Here is an 18,294-nt window from a genome sequence, read left to right as displayed (position 1 = left end):
CCGCTCCGAGCGGGACTTCCCGGTGTCCAAACATTTTCTTTCCGATTCCCATTCCCGTTCCGACGTGTCAACCCATCTTGTGCCAAGATGAGGCCACCGTCAGGGTCCAGGATCAGCACCTCATATTCCGGTTGGGACCCCCGCCCCAACCTGATGGCATAAATATCGATTTCTCCTTCCGGTGAACAAATTTTCCCCTCACACCCCTCCCTCCCACTCCCTCTTTTCCTCTCTGACTTTCCACTGCTCCATCCCTTTCTTCACTCTTCTCTCCTATTAGATTCTATTTTCTTCTGCTCTTGAGCTTTCCCACCTACCTGGCTTCACCTGTCACCTTCCAGCTAGCCATTTCATCGCCCGCCCCGATTTTATTCAGATATTTCTTCCATTCCATCTCAGTCCTGAAGGAGGGTTCAACTGCAAACTTCAATTGTTGACTCTTTTCGATAGATGCTGCCCGGCCTGCCGAGTTCTGCCCGCATTTTGTGTGTGTTGCTCTGAATTTCCAGTAGGGTATCTGCAGACTTTGTCTCTGTTGTCCGTCCCGCCTCCGCGCACTGGTGGCGCTGCGGAGACCCTCCTGGTAAACGCATGCGCAGTACCGACTGTAGCTGCTGTTGACGGTTGTCCAATTCGAGTGGGGGTGAGTCGGGAATGATCTCGAGGTTGTGTAAATTGGGGGCTGGTTGCATTGGGAAAGGGCCAAGCCCGAGCACTTCCAGACGACTGGAGCAGGGGTGCAGTGGCAATTTTTTAGGTGCCGGAGCTGTACGAGGGATGATTGATAAGTTTGTGGCCTGAGTTAAAAGGCCTAAAGTTTCACAGTTCTCGGTACTCTGCCTCGTACCGTTTCTCTCGCAGAAATAGTTGGACAGGAAGTGTTTCTGTCAGTGTCGACACTCACAATATCCTCACACGTAGGGTTAGACCTATACAGATTCTGTTTAGTCTTTAAATATATAAAAAGTTAAAGAAGTTTGACTGTTTACATACATTATTATTGTATCTATACGAATAAAAAATCGTATTTTGGGGGTGACAAATGTTAACGGGAGAAGAACAACGATTTGGGAGGTTTGGAAATGCATTTTTGTCTTGTTCATTGCCTCACTAAATTACTCTTTTTCCTATCAACACAAAGAGATCTTTCCAATCAACTGCAGTTGGTGGAGCGAGGCCAATAATAATAGATAATAATGATAGTAGAAATGACGTAAAACTAGCTTATAGCCTAGAATTTTATTTTCCATTTGGCTTGTAAATAAAACTAAATTTATCCAGGTGTAGAAGAGGATTTTGGATGGTTACCTTGAATATTTCATCAAAATCAGGCCCAAGATATGCGAGCAGTGAATTTTTCTTTCATTATTTTCAACTTTTAAACTTAGGTTTCGATGTTCATTCCTTGCTTAATATAGCTCCTAACTGGAATCCAATGGTACCCATTGGAAAGAGTGGAAAAATGCTCACACTTGTGTACAGGTATTCCCCAGCTTCCTAGGACAACGGGTCGAGCGACCAACACCCCCTCTCCCCAACCCCACTTACCGTAAAATTCCCTCTATTTAATATGTGGCTGCTGTTAAATTCTCTGCTTGTTTATTTTGACTTTTTTTTTTACAGAGGTGTTAGAGTGGCGCTCTGGCAGCACTGCACCCCTGAATGTATGAGGCAGTACACTGTTAAATGCAAAACCTTTAACAGTGTCAATGACCAGAGGGATCTTAGACTCCAAGTTCTTCGCTCCCCGAAAGAGACTGCACAGATTGATCAGTTAAGAAGGCAAATGGCATGGTTCTCTTTATTAGTTGAAGCATTGAGTTCAAAAGTCGGAAAGTTGTGTTGCAGCTTTATAAAACTAGTTAGGCCACATCTGGAGTGTTTCATACAGTTCTGGTCGCCCTCATCCTCGGAAGGATGTTGGGGCTTTGCAGAGGGTGCAGAAGAGGTTTGCCAGGATACTGCCTGGATTAGAGGGCATGAGCTAAAACGAGAGGCTGGACAAACTTGGGTTGCTTTCTCCTGAGCGGCGCAGGCTGGGGTGAGATTGGATGGACATTTATAAGATTACGAAAGGAACAGAGAGAGTGGACAGACTATGTATTTTTCCTGATGACATGATCCCATTTAACTGCAGATGTAACAATCTCTTCACGCATGCTCACTGTCTCCGGTGGATGGTGTTTTCCTTTTCGCTCAGTGCTGAAGTGGGATCGGGAAAGGGTTTTCGCCTCCTGGGTTGGGGAGTCGGGGGTCGGTATCATTGCAAGACGAAGATATCTCTTTCCCCTCGGTGAGTATTGAGACCAATCCCGAGAGGGGATATCTGATGCTGGCCATGAGCCAGGGAATGAGGGCCAATTACTCATTTATTTTCCAGTTACCTGGGCTTGTCAAAAATGTGTCGACTTCACTGAATTTGCATTGAACGATCCAAACCAGGAGCCCGGGCTGTCTATTTCTGCGGAATTGAGATGGAAGTCCCACCAACAGGTCACGTAAGGCTGTTTACCGCAGATCTGCCCTGCCCTCTGCTTTGTGACGCAAGATCACGTGGTGTGTGCGCACATCCCCGGATGGGTGGTGATGCTTCCTCCATGTTGTGAGGCAATCGGATGTTGGGCACTGAGTCCCGTTAACTTGTCCCAACTCGCCTCGCTTCCTGAGGCTCCTCAAATTTGTCCTTGAGCTTTACGGCTGTTGTGTCTTCTCCCCGATTGGGGAGGGCAAGAAAGGAGAACGACTCAGGTTGTTGGGATCTTTGATTTCACTGACTGCTTTACCGAGGAACTGGGAAGTCTGGGGGGTGGGGGGGTGGAGAATAGTTTCTGTGATGTGCTGATCTGTATCCAAAGGTCTCTGCCGTTCCTCACAGTCATGGGCAGAGTAGTTACCATGCAAGGCGTGAAGTGTCCAGATGGGAAACTTGTTGATAAAAATTTGGTGAGGGTCAAAGTATATATGGCAAAGTTCTTATTGTTTATCTAACTTTGTCATTTTAGAATCTTTTATGCAGTAGTATGTACTTTTAATTCAGTATCTGCGTATTGCTGGAGGACCATCAGTGATTGTCCTTGTTCCCTTCTCCCACCTGGTTCCATCTGCTCATCCTTGCCCATCTTGTTTAACCTCTGTCCAGTCTCCTAACCCCACCTTCCCCCCCCCCCCCCCACTTCAGTGATATGCATCAACCATCTGGGTCAACCTCGGTCTACCCTGTATCCCACCACCTCAATGTTATATATCAACAATTGTTCTTCTCACCTTTGTCTTCATTGTGAAATGTTCTTTTGAACTGAGTCATTTCCAGAATCGGTTTTTGTTAGCTGGAATGCCAGAGGGTCATCAGGTACCAATTCTGTTGTGCATTGGTGTGGGAGTGCTAGTTTTGGCTTTGACTTTGGTTAGTGCTTCTACAGATGGGGCTGGATGGTCGTCCTTCTGAAATGAAGCAGAAATTTTGAGCAGCTGGACATTGGTTGTGGGGAAATCCCAGATTGCACTACCCAGTGTAAGATGCGGGGATGATGTGTGAGACTTTCAGGGTTGGTGAGTGGCAGATTCAGCTGTGTGACTCTGTGAGGTTGGGTCCTGGGATATCACAGTTTTTGATCCAGGTAAAATGAACCTGGGGATCGAGCTGCTTGGGCTAATGAGGTGTAGAGTATTTCTGGTCTGGGATCAGATGTTTGTCTCTGGAGTTCCTTAGGAAGCAATGACTGTTAATCTGAGGAGAGGATGAATTGCCATTCCATCTACACAGGGAGAGGCTATGAGTAAATGGGCTGTTCTGTATTTACAACAGTAGAAATAGACACGTGAGTTTGGTGTTCAAACTGTGTTTGGAAATCCCCTCCTCACTGTCACCTGTCTGTCACTCGGTGGAAATCAAGCAGGATCTCAAGTTGCTGGAGATCTGCACTAAAAATTGAAAATGTTTGAAGTAATTCTGATGAAATGTTATTAACCTGAATTGTAAAGTTTGTTCCTCTCCCCACAGCTGTTCCTTACCTGCTAAGTGTATCTGTTTATTAGTTTCTTTTTATTACATTCATCCTGGACTGGTTTATATTTCCTGAAATGTACCTGTTTTAACCTGGAAATGGAAATGGCTCGTTCAGTGATAGTAGAACAGTAAAGAAACCACAACTTTTCCCTGTAAATTATCCTGGTACCAATTTGTCTGTTATTCCTGGAAATGTGTTCAGTACATCTGTTGCTAACGAGGTTTACAAGAATAATCTCAAGAATGATCGGCTTTATGTATGAGGAGCATTTGATGGTTCTGGACCTGTGCTCAATGGAGTTCAGAGGGACAATGGGGGTGGTGGAGGGATGTATGGTTAAGAAAACCTACTGAATGCTGAAAAAGCTGGATACAGTGGACATGGAGAGGACGTTCACATGAGACAGAGAGTCTGTGATCTGACAGCACAGTCTCAGAATAAAGATGCTTCCCTTCAAAAATAAGGTGAGAAAAAATTTTTGGCCAAAATATGACTGATCTGTGGAATTTGTTGCCGTAGAAGTTGGTTGAGGCTGCCATTTGGGTACATTTATGACCGAGGTTAGTATATTCATGATTGCTAAGTAGCTTCACGGTTATAGGAGGAAGGCAGGAATATGGTGTTGGAATAAAACTCAGCGATGGTTGAATGGTAGGGCAGACTAGATGGGTCGTATCACCTAATTCTGTTCTTATGTCTTACCAAGACTGAATGATGGCTCCTTCTTATCCCATATCGTTTTGTGACGTGTGAGGGACAATAAAAGATTGTTCACTGAGATCATTATATTTTCCTTCAACGTTTAAATTTCAGTGAGTTTTGTTCTTAGTAACATGAAGCAGAAATGTTTGGTTGTCCTTTTTATTGTTAATGTGCTTCATTATCTTTCATGTTAAAGTTAGACCTGCGGTGAGAGACTTATTGGAAGAAAAACCCCAAATGGAAGCAAACCACGACTGAAGACAAGGGAACAGCAACAATTGAACCAGCCCGAGGATTGAGAGCATCAACTGGAGAGAACCCATCTGACCCAGAGAATCCAAAGTTTGGTGAGTCTCATTTACTCAAACACTGGTCCTTTAGACATTTCATTCCTGTACAGAGGAAGGTAGGAAATAGTTGGAGTGAGACTGAATGTGCCTAGAAGAACCAATTATGCCTCGGTCAGACCCAGTTGCAATCACTCCAGGTCTGGTAATGTGCTTCCAGCAGCCCAGCCCTTTAAAACCACTCCCATTCTGTGGAAGTTGAATCTGGATAGAGTCCCTCAGAGAACCGTATAAGTACAAACTCCTTATTCCAAGCACCCGGGGCTTACTTAGTTAGTCGCTCAAACCAGAACAATCTACAACTGTTCCCACCCAATCCACTAATTGACTAATAATTCCCCTTACACCACAGATATATCCATCCTGATACCCCCTACACAAGACAGGCTGGAGCCAAAGTTATTTACTAAATGACAACCGCTAAAGACAAATTGCAAAATAGTCCTAATGGCTTACACGCACAGAACAGACTGAAGCTGTCCTATCTCTACGCATGAGTACACAAGGAGATAAGCATCCTGAAACCCTAACTAGCTTCCCTCAAGAAGAAATATGGCTCAGCATGGCTTGTCATATCTGTTGATCATCAGCACTTTTCTTTCAGCAAAACAGGCTGTTTAACAAAGCGTGAACCCTTTTTCATAATTTATCATTCCCTCCTTTTGATCATTACATGATCAACAAAGCAGTAATTTTTTACAGGGAAAGCAACCAAGTACAGCATTGACTTATCAGTAGGTAGAAACAGCGTACAACGGTAATTATTACTATAAAATGTACAACTATTAGGCCATAATCCAATATCATGCCCCACATATTACCAAACAGGCTTTGAAGGCCACCATTTTGACCCTTCGGTGAACCCGTGTAAATCCTGCCCTACTTTCTTGATGCTGTCAATCTCTTTGGCAGTGTGCTCGGAGAGGGATGTAATGTTAGTCGACTCATCAGGGATATAGGTGCAGCATTCTGTGTCAATAATAGCACAGGTTCCCCCTTTCTCAGCTAGGATAAAATCTAAAGCCATATGATTCCGTAGAACTGTTTACCGGATTGCAATTACTTCAGTGGATATTTCTGTTGCTTGGGCCTGTGTTTCTGTCAGGGCCCCTGCAGTATTGTGGCCAGCTCCTCAAGCGCTGTAGCCCAATTGATTATCTCTTGTGAATTCCTGGCTGCTCCATAGGAGAGAAAAGTGGTCATCCAAAATCGCTCAGTCTCAGTTATTCCTCTCTGCTGCTGGGCACCTGCAAGTATGGCCAGGATGCATGTTTCCCAGTATAGGAAGTTCTGTTTGGTGGGGGCCTGAGATACCTTCCCTCAAAACACTGACAGCTACAGTCCTCACCTCAGTTCCTCGAGTGTAATTTGAGAAAGCCCAGGCAGAGAGTTCCTCACTCTGGTTGAGCGGGATTACTGACATTGGGATCATAGTTTTACCATGCTGCAGAATTTCGGCCCAAGCCCAGGAGGCCCCTAGTTCTACCTGTTTAGCATAGGTGTGACAGAGAGACAGAAAGGTGTTAACATGGGGGCCCCGGATGCTGGGGTGAGCCCTCTCAAAGATATAAACACGAACACCACAATCAGCCAATACAATTCCTTTAGTCCAAGGGAGTCCTTCTGCTCAGTTCCTTCAGTTTCACAGTCGTGGGAGTGGTCAGTAACATCTGATATGGTCCTCTCCACTGTGGTCAGAGTTTTCCTCGATCCCAGTTCTTGATCAGGACAAAATTCCCAGGTCCTTTGGTGGGGTAGTCACTTCTCTCTGCGGGGTAGTTCTCTTCCTTGTAAGCATGTCATACCTGTGAATGTAATACTTGGAAAATTTTGATTAGTTGGCATAAATATTTCCCCATCTCTTCCCCTAGGGTATGCATATCCAATTTTTCTGGTAGACTTTCTGGGAGCAATGGTACACAAGGTCTTGGACCCCAGGGTGTCCTCATGGACCGTCCATAAATGATTTCAGCTGGTGACAACCCTGTTTTCCCCTGTGGGGTAACCCTCAGGTGGAATAGGGCTAACAGTAGGACCTTCAACCATGTGAGTTCAGTCTCCACTGTTAGTTTGGCCAATTTACTCTTCAGAGTGCCATTGGCTCTTTCCACTTTGCCAGCGGCCCATGGGTAGTGTACACAGTGGAATTGTTGCTCGATAGCTAGTTTGTTACATACCTCTTTGTTTACTTTCGCCACAAAATGTGAGCCATTGTCAGAGCTCAGTATCTCTGGCAGGCTGTACCTGGGAATAATTTCCCGTAATGATACCTTCATAACAGTCATAGCAGTATTATTGGTTGTTGGAATAGCTTCAATCCATCTACTAAACACATCTGTAAGAACTAAACAGTATATATAGCAATGTCCTCTCGGCAATTCAATAAGATCAACTTGTAGACATGAGAAAGGTCCACCTGTCAAGGAAGTTGTACCAGGTGTTCAGGGTACAGGCTACCAACCATTCCCTCCTTTCCCAGGTGTGTACAATCATGTAAATAATCGACCAATATTGGTAGAACTGTGTAGGAACACAAACCTATCCCGCTGGGGTGATCCAAAAACCTAGGTTGAGTCTTTCTGGCACCCCATCTGGGACGACAGTTTGCGCTCCTCCTCAGAGGCATCCACCTGAAAAGTACGGACCTCCTGCATGTCTGGCAAACCCGTTCTGCTTAAGTCACTGAAGGTTGCTCGACAGGAATCTGAGGGGACTACAACTACCGAGGATCATGCTGCTCTTTTCACTGTCTTATCTGCTAAAACATTGCCTTTAGTGACCCAATGGGACATGTGGGTGTGGGCTGCACATTTAATAATAGCCAAAACTCAAGGAAGCTGTAGAGCAGTGAGTAAGTTGTTTACAAAGGTGGCGTTATTAATGGGGTGGCTAGAGAAAGTCAGGAATCCCCATGTTCCCAGAGAGCCCCGTAGTCATGTACAACTCCAAATGCATAATTGGAGTCTCTGTAAGTGTTTGCACTTTAGTCTGTTACTAGGATACAGGCACAAGTCAGAGCAGACTGCTCAGCCTTCTGGGCGGAGACAGCTGCTTCAAAAGAGGCCTGCTCAATTACTTTACTGTCTGTCACTATCGCATAGCCAGAATATCGTTTTCCTGGTGGATCCACAAAAGAGCTTCCATCCTCATAAAACGTTGACTCGGGCTTGAGGGGGTTTTGCGGAATGGATGGGAGAGTCTGTCCTTCTTTCACAGTGATCCGGACAGGGGGCAGTTGGTGCGGCCGACTTTGTGACTGAAGTTGCCCAGAGATGTGGTACAATGTCTTGAGTTTGGTCAATATTAAAGAGTGTCTTACCAGATGTCCTATCATCACCTCAGACGCCTTCTGGTATCAGAGTTGGCCCGCAGCCAAGTCTTGCCAGTCTCCCTCAGTGCTGGAGGCTTGTTTCATCAAGGTGTAAGCAAGGAACCTTAGGCTCTTTGGCTTGAACCCAGGACAAACCCTAACGGTAATATTGGAAACCACCAGTCCTGTCTGTCACCAAGAGAAATCCGGAACTTCGGCCAGTAATGCACTGCCCTCTCTTCCTTTAACCTCTCCAATCACCGTGACTGAGAACTCCTGTCTCTCGAGGGGTGCATAATATTGGCTTTCCTCAGTTGAGCTCCCTGTAGGGTCATAGCACAGAGTCACATGAGGGTCAGCAGCTGGCTGAAGGGGTTCAAATGCAGTGGAGTCCAGATTAAGTGCCCACCAGTGGGGGGGGGGGGGGGGGTGCGTCGAAACTGGGGAAGCTTTCGGTTGTTCGCTACTCCCAGGGCGATAACTTTGTCCGTGCATAGAAGCTCGACTTCCAATGGACAGAGCAAGTCTCTCCCTCCTAGATTACACCACCGACCGGTGGTGACTGTACATGAAACCTCACACTGGGTCCCCTTGGAATTCCACATGCAGTGGCTGGGTACGTGAATACGTATGTTCCGTGCCTTCGAACCTAGACAGAGTGTTTGTAGTGTCTGATAGCTGGATTCCCTTTTCCAATACTATTTCCTGATCGACAGTGGATGTGGTTGCCCCCATATCAATCATAAACAGAATTGGAATTCCAGCAACTTGCAGTATTACATTGGGCTCTTCTTGCGGGGTGGTAGTCATGGTAGGAAGCATCCTTCTTTGTCAATTTCTAAACGGGTTGTTGTCCCCACCTGTCCCGTGGTAGATTTTTGTTCCCAGTTCTGATCCCCAGGTATAGCCTGCTCGTGTCCTCCTTCCCAATGAACATATTCACCTTTAATATTAGTTCCCATCGGGGTTGATCGGGATTTGAAAGCCGATAATATGGCAAAGCTCGTTGCATTCAATTTCGGTCGTTGTCAGGTCAATCCATATTATTTGTTTTCATCATGTTGGCTAACTTAGTTGTTAAGCATTGGAGCAGTCCTGATTCTCCAGGCTTAGGTTTGCATTCAAGTACTTTAGTGATATTTGCAGGTTGCTGGAGAGCACTTTCCAAGGCTTGAATAATCTGGTCTGTCTGTTCATTCCCATTATGGTTTCCCGCCGTAACCCCTGATAGGTTTGGTATCTCAATTCTGCCTTCCATTTCCGCCCCTCATCAGCTGAGAGAATCATGCAGCAGAGACTGAATAAATATTGTGGACTCACATTAAACATTTGTATAGTACTGCAGACATAATGAGCAAACTGTGCTGGTTTTTCCTTTCTATCTGGAGCCTGATTCATGATCATTATCATTTCTTGAGGCTTCCAGGCTGCAGACCCAGGAATCACTGAGTGCTGTCCTTCCTCTTGCTTGTGGATTGGGCAGCATTCGGGTGGGCAATTGTCCTTGTGGAGCCATTAACTCTGGGGTTTTATTAGATTCTTCCCTGCCTGTCTGGGAATAATCCTTGGTATTCCCTTTCTAGATCTCGGTATAGGGACCTCCCCTTCCCTGTGCCACTGTTTTACCCGAGCGTCCACCGTATCTGAGTACTGGGAGAATTGGGGTTCGAGAGCACTGGGTGCACTTGGCCCCTGGTAAGGTAGGAGAGGTACGGTGGGTGCCTACTCCTCATCACGGTCACTGTCCTCAAACAGGGTTGGTATGCCAGACATGGGTTCAGGAACCCTTGTTTCCCTTTCAGTTCAAACTTTAGACAGATGTTGTTACCCTTCTCTCCTGTCTAGGCCGGCCTTGGTTTGCTTATGTTGTTTATCCTGCTCTCCTTTTCAGCGTCCATCCACCCATTCACGCTCCGCTTTTAGTGTCTCCCAACCTTTGGTGTTCCTTCTGCAGTACATACCTCTATCTCTTTGTCACATGTATTATTCCTCCAACTTGCTTATAATATACTGTTCCAGTTTACATCTGCCTTTTCGTTCCATTCCCTTTTCAACAATTTCCACTTCTTTCCACAGTTCTTTTTCCATATCAAATTTACTGCTTGTTCTCATGAGGTAATATCCTTAGTTCCCCTCAGTGGCCACATTTTGTTCCCCAATTTCTTATTCAGCGCTGCATTCAACATTCGCAAATCTTTTTCCTTGTCTGGGAAACACTCACACATATTGTGTAGGGCTGCTCCTGGCCTACTCGTATCAATCGACTGCAATTGACCCATGTTCTCTAAGTAATTTACCCGGCACAAAGCCTCCTTCTCAATTAACAATCAGATATATTTACCTGGCTGGCACTCCTGCCCACTTAATAAATTTACCTAGCTGGCACCTCCTGCTCAATTGATAAATTTACCTGGCATGTCTGCCTCCTGCACACTTAGTAAAATTTTGCCTACCTTATACAAGTCTCCTGACCGATTCTTTCCCGATCCTGTCAAATATGCGATCAGCCTTAGGCGAGGCACCGTACCTCCAAAGGAACTAACAGAGCGACAAAAGGTAAAATACCTATTGGGCGCCCGGTTGGTCTCCGCAGTCCCCAGAGTGGTCCAGCCACTTACTCAGCCCGTCTGCTTGGCTTTCCCTATATTGGGATCCTGTTTGTGACACCAAATGCTAAAGTTGAATCTGAATAAAACTCGGGAGACTAGCTTCTTATCGTCACCACAGTTTATTGCGCATTTTCCTGCAGGAGTTTGAGACCCAGTTGTCAAAGGGAAGGCACTTAAGCACTGCCACCATCTGACAAGTGGACTGACTTAGTCAGGTTACAGCCGTATATTTATACATAGTAAGCCCCATACATTACTATTGCGAGATGTTATTTGAACTGGTACGCCCACCAAGTCTGTTGGTACAAAACTTAATTATTTAGTTAAGAGAGTTCACTAAATCAAAGTTTTAATTACAGATGATGTACTGTACAGTCCTTATCAGTTATTCCCTTTGCAAGGCCCTGACTTAATTACAGACGATGTTCATTCCTGTCCTTATCGGCAAGTCCTCCCTTTACTCAAGTGAGAGTACAATGTATAATGTTATCAGCTTTCGGTGTGTCTCTCTGCAAGCCGCAGAGAACTAGCAATGAGCCTGTCTTAGCTAACCGCTGAAGACAGAGTTTACTTCAGTTCAAAAATTCCTATTCAATCCCAATTATTCTTTTAGGTTACATAGGTTCAAAATGATTTTTTTCTATATCCTCAATTCCTCAGCAGGGTTCAGGGGAAATATTTATGTCCAATATAGAAACTGGTGTTACCTGTGTGTATTGTGGCGATACAAAAGTTTCTGGAGAATTTACACGTAGGAACAAGTGGAGTGATATTTAGAGTGATATTTTTAAAGCGTAATTTAGCAAGCAAACCACATATGGACAATGTGCAAAAGCTCTGGTGAGAAAATTCTTCATTACCCTTTACAAGCCTGCTACATAGGTTGTGTGAGAGTGCAGATGAGCTCGATCGAACCCAGAGGAGATCAAAGTTCTTATCGACAGTGGTTCGCTAGCTGTTAAAATGAATACCTCTCTATATAAAATTCATTTTGCACATGTTGTCACTGGGAAAAAATGCACAGTACAAGATTTATGTGCACACTGGTCATTACGAATTAGAGGGGACATTGGTGGGAAGGTGGGGAGACCTCCAATGTCCTTGTTGCCCTCACCTACAAGATGTGCATCCAGCTGCAGCTTGTAACCCTGCACTTTAAGGAGTTGGAACTTGAAATGGATGAATTCCGGATCATCCAGGAGTTGGAGGGAATGATAGATATGAAGAGAGGTGAGTTACTCCCAAGGTGCAGGACACAGGAAACTGGGTGAGAATCAGGAAGGGGAATGAGTTTAAATACCTATCGCAGAGTACTCTTGTGGCCATCTCGCTCAACAACAGGTGGACCGCTTTAGAAACTGTTGGGGTGGATTACCTGGCAGAGGAATGTCAAAGTGGTGATTGGGGATTTGTTAGGGGTACAAAACAAGAGGGGACGAATATCCTTGTGGTAGGGCTTTGTTTTTGTGAAAATGAGGGAGAGTTTGTTTTCTTGACACCAGTCAGATGTTGTTCAGACCTCAGATAGAGTCAACAATCAAATGGTTGAGCATGGTGCGATGAATGTGCTGACCTGTGTATATCACAATGCAAGAAGCATCGTAGGAAAGCTCGATGAGCTCAGAACAGAGAATTATGATATTGTAGCCAGTATTGGGACTTGGCTGCACCCAACAGTCTGAGGGATTCAGAGGAACAAATTTGTAGAGAGATCGCAGACCATGCCAAGAAACAAAGGTTGATATAGTAACTGATTTTAACTTTCCATATATTGACTGGGACTCCCATACCGTAAAAGGAATAGATGGGGTAGAGTTTGTCAAATGTGCCCTTAATCATTACGTAGAATTCCCAATGTAGAAGTGTGCAATAAGCTGTGAGAAAATGAACTAGGGCTCCAGGCTCCCATCCAAACTTCCTTTAAATGGTGAAACTGAGCTCATATTCATCACTTGTGCTGGCATCTCATTCCACACTCTCATGACCATTTCATTAAAGAGCTTTTCAACGTGTTCCCAATAAATTTTCACCTTCCCCACTTACCCATGACCTCTGGTTGTCATCCCACCCAAGCTCAGTGGAAAAAGCTGCTTGCATTTATTCTATCTATACCCTCATAATTTTGTATACTTCTGACAAATCCTCAAATGTATGATTTCCTTGTTCACGTTTAGAGCCTTTTTTAGATGTATAAGTTGATGAGGGACATTGATCGTGTGGATAGTCAAGAGTTTTTTCCCAGGGCTGAATAGCTAACAGGAGAGGACATAGTTTTAAGGTACTTGGAAATAGATACCGAGGGGATGTCAGGGGTAAGTTTTTTACAGAGAGTGGTGGGTGGGTGGAATGGACTGCCGGCAATTCGCACGAGAGCGTTTCAGTTACAGTGGGGCCAGGAACCCATGCTGCTCAGTGGGAACAGGGAATAATACCAATGGAGAGAGTCAAACTGAGCCAGGTCACAGATTGGAGATGGCAGGAATGCCTCATTCGTATAGAGACAGGAAGAGCATCAGAGTTTGATGGTCATTCCAGCTACCAGCACTGTGCCCAATTTCTCCCTCCAAATTGTGTTGAACTTCACTGTAACAGTGTGATGCCAGATCACACCTTGGCAACTCAAGTGATCTCATCTGAAATGTTGTCCTACACCCATTGATGGATTTTGTAAATCTTTTTGCAGGTTACAAATAACACGGAATTTGTCTACGGGAATCTCGAACACAACACACCAGTTTTGCTAAATCTGTCCAGATTTTTAAGTGGAGCAAGGGTTTCACTTGATCATCTAACGGACTGGCACGCTCATCATTTTACTCAGGTGGGAACCCATTCATCTGCTCAGACAGTGGGAATGGATTCAGTCGGTCATCTCAACTGAAGGTACATCAGCAAGTTCACATTGGGCAAGGCCATTCATCTGTTCTCTGTGTGAGAAGGGATTCAGTCGGTCTTCCCACCTGTGGACACACCGGTCAGTTCACACTGGGCAGAGGCTGGTCATCTGCTGAATTTGTGGGGAAGGATTCACTCGGTCATCTGACCTAATGGCTCACCAGCAAGCTCACACTGGGGAGAAACCGTTCACTTGCACGGACTGTGGGAAGGGATTCACTTACTCATCTGAACTGAAGTTACATCAGCGAGTTCACACTGGGGAGAGGCCATTCACCTGCTCAGATTGTGGGAAGGGATTCACCATATCATCTCACCTACTGATTCACCAGTCAGTTCACACTGCAGTGAGGGATTTCACCTGCTCAGTCTGTGGGAAGACATTCACTCAGTCATCCAACCTACAGAGACACCAGCGAGTTCACACTGGGGAGAAGCCGTTCACCTGCTCAGACTGTGGAAAGGGATTCACTCGCTCATCCCACCTAAAGAGTCACCAGCGAGTTCATACTGGGGAGTGGCCGTTCACCTGCTTAGACTGTGGGAAGGGATTCACTCAGTCATCTCACCTACGGAGACACCAGTCAGTTCACACTGGGGAGAGGCCGTTCACCTGCTCAGTCTGTGGGAAGACATTCACTCAGTCATCCAACCTACAGACACACCAGCGAGTTCATACTGGGGAGAAGCCGTTCACCTGCTCAGACTGTGGAAAGGGATTCACACAGTTAGCTAGCCTACAAGCACACCAGTCAGTTCACACTGGGGTGAGGTCGTTCACCTGCTTGGACTGTGGGAAGGGATTCACCACATCATCTCACCTACTGAGTCATCAGTCAGTTCACACTGCAGTGAGGGATTTCACCTGCCCAGACTGTGGGAGGAGATTCTCTCAGTCATCCAACCTCCATACACACCGGCGAGTTCACACTGGGGAGAAGCCATTCACCTGCTCAGACTGTGGAAAGGGATTCACTCAGTCATCCAGCCTACAGGCACACCAGCGAGTTCACACTGGGGAGAAGCCGTTCAGCTGCTCAGACTGTGGAAAAGGATTCACTCGATCATCCTACCTGCAGAGTCACCAGCGAGTTCACACTGCGGAGTGACCGTTCACCTGCTCAGAACGTGGGAAGGGTTTCACTCAGTCATCTCAACTACTGGCACACCGGCGAGTTCACACTGGGGAGCGGCCATTGAGCTGCTCAGACTGGGAAGGGATTCACTCTTCCATCTCACCTACTGAGACATCAGTCAGTTCACACTGCAAAGAGGGATTTCACCAGCTCAAACTGTGGGAAGGGATTCACTCAGTCATCTGATCTGCTGGCACACCAGCGAGTTCACACTGGGGAGAGACCGTTCACCTGCTGTGAATGTGGGAAGGCATTCACACGATCATCTCATCTACTGAAACAGCAGCGAGTTCACACCGATTAGAGGCCGATCACCTGCTCAGACTTTGGGAAGAGAGTCTCTCAGCCAAATCAACCAAATGTACATTATTGGGATCCACTGGGGAGAGGCTGTTCACCTGCTGTTAATGTGGGAAGTGATTCACTCAGTAATCTAACCTTGTGACACACTACTGGGTTCACACTGGGGAGAAAGTTTCAATAAGCTGCATGCTGGATATTTGTCCATCACTGTTGCTAAATGCAATTTCGAGTGTGACTATCGGTGCTGAACTCTGCAATTATTTCTGCTGCTCACCGCATCCAGTTCTGCACCCTGGTCACTGGGCATGGGAGGAGTTTCTTCTGCTGCACATTCACCTTTAATGGGACTGGAGTTTAATATTCTGTATTTGAGACAAATAAATCAGTTTTATTTTAAACTCTGTTTCCGGTACTTAGTGAATTTATAACACACCTAGTGTACAATAGAGAGTCAACTCAGGCCTGCTGGACCCTGCCAGTGATGCTGTTCCATGACAGTCCTTTTAAATCCTCCCCTGTTGTTCGTCTCTGTGGGATGGGTTCCAAACAGTCACCACTCTGTGGGTGAAGAGGTTCCCCTTGAATTCTCTGCAGACTGAAGAAGTCGAGCTGACTGCAGTTCTGTCTGAGATTTTTTTCGCCTCTGAAATCTCTGGGCTGAGGAAGAATGACATCTGGATTTACCCTCCTTATTCGGGGATCAGTTCTACTTTATGGCTCATTTTCCCTGCTTCTAACGGGTTGTTAGAAAACACCACTGTCCTCTAAAGACTGAAAGCCGAATGGGAAACCATCAGTTGGATGTTCAACGGAGCAGGGTCAGAAACCAGAGGCAGCTCTGCACAGGGAAGAGTTTGGGGCTCTGGACGATAGTCGGGGTAAGAGCATATGATGAGGAGAAGGGAATCAGCAGTGGGGCATGACAACGAATGACAGAGTAGCAACATTTGGAAGCTGATTCAGTTGTCTGACTGATGCCTGTAGTGAGGTGCTCCACTGGTCAAGGAACATGTGTGCGTTGGGAATGGTTTTATCAATTCAGGGAGTTGTTCCTGCTTGCTTATCCTGTAATATTATATCCAGATGGTTATTTTAGATTGTCCTATCTAATAATGTATCAATTAACATAGAAATTGTGAGATTCTGTCTGTAACTGGATTGGGCTTGAAGTTATTGTGCCTTAATTAAGTTAACATGGTCATTCATCAGTTTGTATGTTAAAGCAAGATTTTGGTGAATGATATTTGCCATTGATTGCAGCTGCATAAGTAATCAGTAATAAGTAATCAACTGCTGCAAAATCCTGAAAGGTGTTGGATTGTGTCTGGTTTCTCTTGGCATTTTCTGCATTGATTGCCTTGTTTGTATTGTATGTATTTTTGATTTTTTGTTTTCTTTTTGTTAACCACCTTGTCCTGGAGCAAGGAACCCTTCTGTTTCTGGGAAGATGTCTCCAACTCTCAGTCAGGTGCTCGATGTTTCCTTGTCAACATCTTGTCTGCTCAGATTATTGGGATGTCTCCCATAGAGGGTCATACTCATTCCACTGGTTAATGTTTTATTCCATAGTGATGATTCATTTTTCTGAGTTAGCTTCTCATTTAAGTTTTCTGGTCTGTATTTCTTACACAATTGCATATACACATATGGAGTGCTGAATCATGTTCAATTTTGATGAAAATAAATACTTAGAAGTTTTTTCTGACTGTTGTGTGATTTTTGTTTCATGTGTGTTATTCCTGTTCCTCCTTATGTCCAAGGTAGTGTTGATCTAAGTGGGTCTGAGTGTAAATAGACTTTTCTAAAGTTGTCATTTCAGTTCCTCTTCCTCCTTCTGTCCAAGGTAGAGCTAATCTAAGTGGGTCTGAGTGTAAATAGACTTTTCTAAAGTTGTCATTTCATTTCTTATTTATCTTTGTAAATGTTACTGATTGAAATGAGACCAAGATATTTTCATAAAAATGTCAATATTGATGGAAGTGTTTATTGCCTTTGTTGTATTTGTTAACTATTGAGCTCTGTTTGGCAGGGCTTTTTAAGCCCTGAACTAAATTTTGTCAAAGGTTTTCCCAATTTTGCACAACCTTCTATTGTTTTTGTTTGTTGATTTTCCAGATACATGGTTATCTAGAGTCCCAAAGAAGGGTCTTGGCCCGAAATGTTGATTCCCATCCATAGATGCTGCCTGACCTGCTGAGCTTCTCCAGCACTTTGTGTGCATTTCTCTTAATTACTTGCTTCTGCAGGTCTTTTTGTTTCCCAGATATTTATATGTTTAGTGAAATAACAAGCTGGTAGTGGGGTTGTGTGGCTCTGTTGGTAAAATATTAAATAAAATCATTAGGAATAGGTGACATTCAGTTTCGAAGGTGTAGAACCTGTGGGTAGTATTAAGGAACAGCAAATGTATGAAAAAATCCCTGATGGGAATTGTATAGTGATCCCAAAACAGTAGTAAGTATGTGGTCCACAAACTACAAAGAGAGAGAGAAAATCTCTGCCAAAAGGCAATGTTACAATAGTCATTGGGGATTGTCATGCAGATGATTAAAAAAATTAGGATAGTGCTGTTCTCAAGAGAAGGAATTCCTAGAATGCCTACAAGCTTCTGGTTGAGACAACTTGGGGATTGGGGATCAGCTATTTTGGATTGGGTGTTGTAATGATCCGGAATTAATTAGGTCACTTAAGTTCAAGGAACCCTTCGGGAAAAGTGCTGTTAATATGATCAAGTTCACCCCGACATTAGGGAAGGAGAAGCTGAAGTCAGAAATGGAATAAAGAGAATTAGAGAGGTATGAGAGAAAAATTGGTCAAAATTAATTTGAAAAGAACAGGCAGGGATGAAAACAGAGCAGCAATGGCTGGAATTTCTGGAAACAATTCAGAAGGCACAGAGAGGAAGTGGTATTCTAAAGGTAAGGTGACAAAACTGTGGCTGATAAGAGAAACCAAAGCCAACATAAAAACCAAAGAGAGGGCACA

General features: G+C 44.8%; 1 protein-coding gene across 11 annotated transcripts in view; it reads left to right on the top strand.

Moving 5' to 3' along the window:
- The first annotated feature begins 591 nt into the window (after positions 1-591).
- The window catches only part of LOC140738061 (uncharacterized), a 44,344-nt gene continuing 26,641 nt past the window's right edge, over positions 592-18,294 (top strand). For 3 of the 11 annotated variants that reach the window (XR_012101299.1, XR_012101297.1, XR_012101298.1), the window contains exons 1-2: positions 1,780-2,293; positions 4,906-5,056. Coding sequence is in view for 8 of the 11 variants with exons in the window: in XM_073065083.1 (XP_072921184.1) it covers positions 14,023-14,979 (957 nt within the window). In the remaining 3 variants the exon portion in view is untranslated. The other 8 variants (XM_073065081.1, XM_073065083.1, XM_073065087.1 and 5 more) reach the window with 8 other exon arrangements.

Source organism: Hemitrygon akajei, chromosome 13, assembly GCF_048418815.1.
Source record: "Hemitrygon akajei chromosome 13, sHemAka1.3, whole genome shotgun sequence".
Lineage (NCBI taxonomy): Eukaryota > Metazoa > Chordata > Chondrichthyes > Myliobatiformes > Dasyatidae > Hemitrygon > Hemitrygon akajei.
This window is presented reverse-complemented; position numbering and strand designations above follow the sequence as displayed.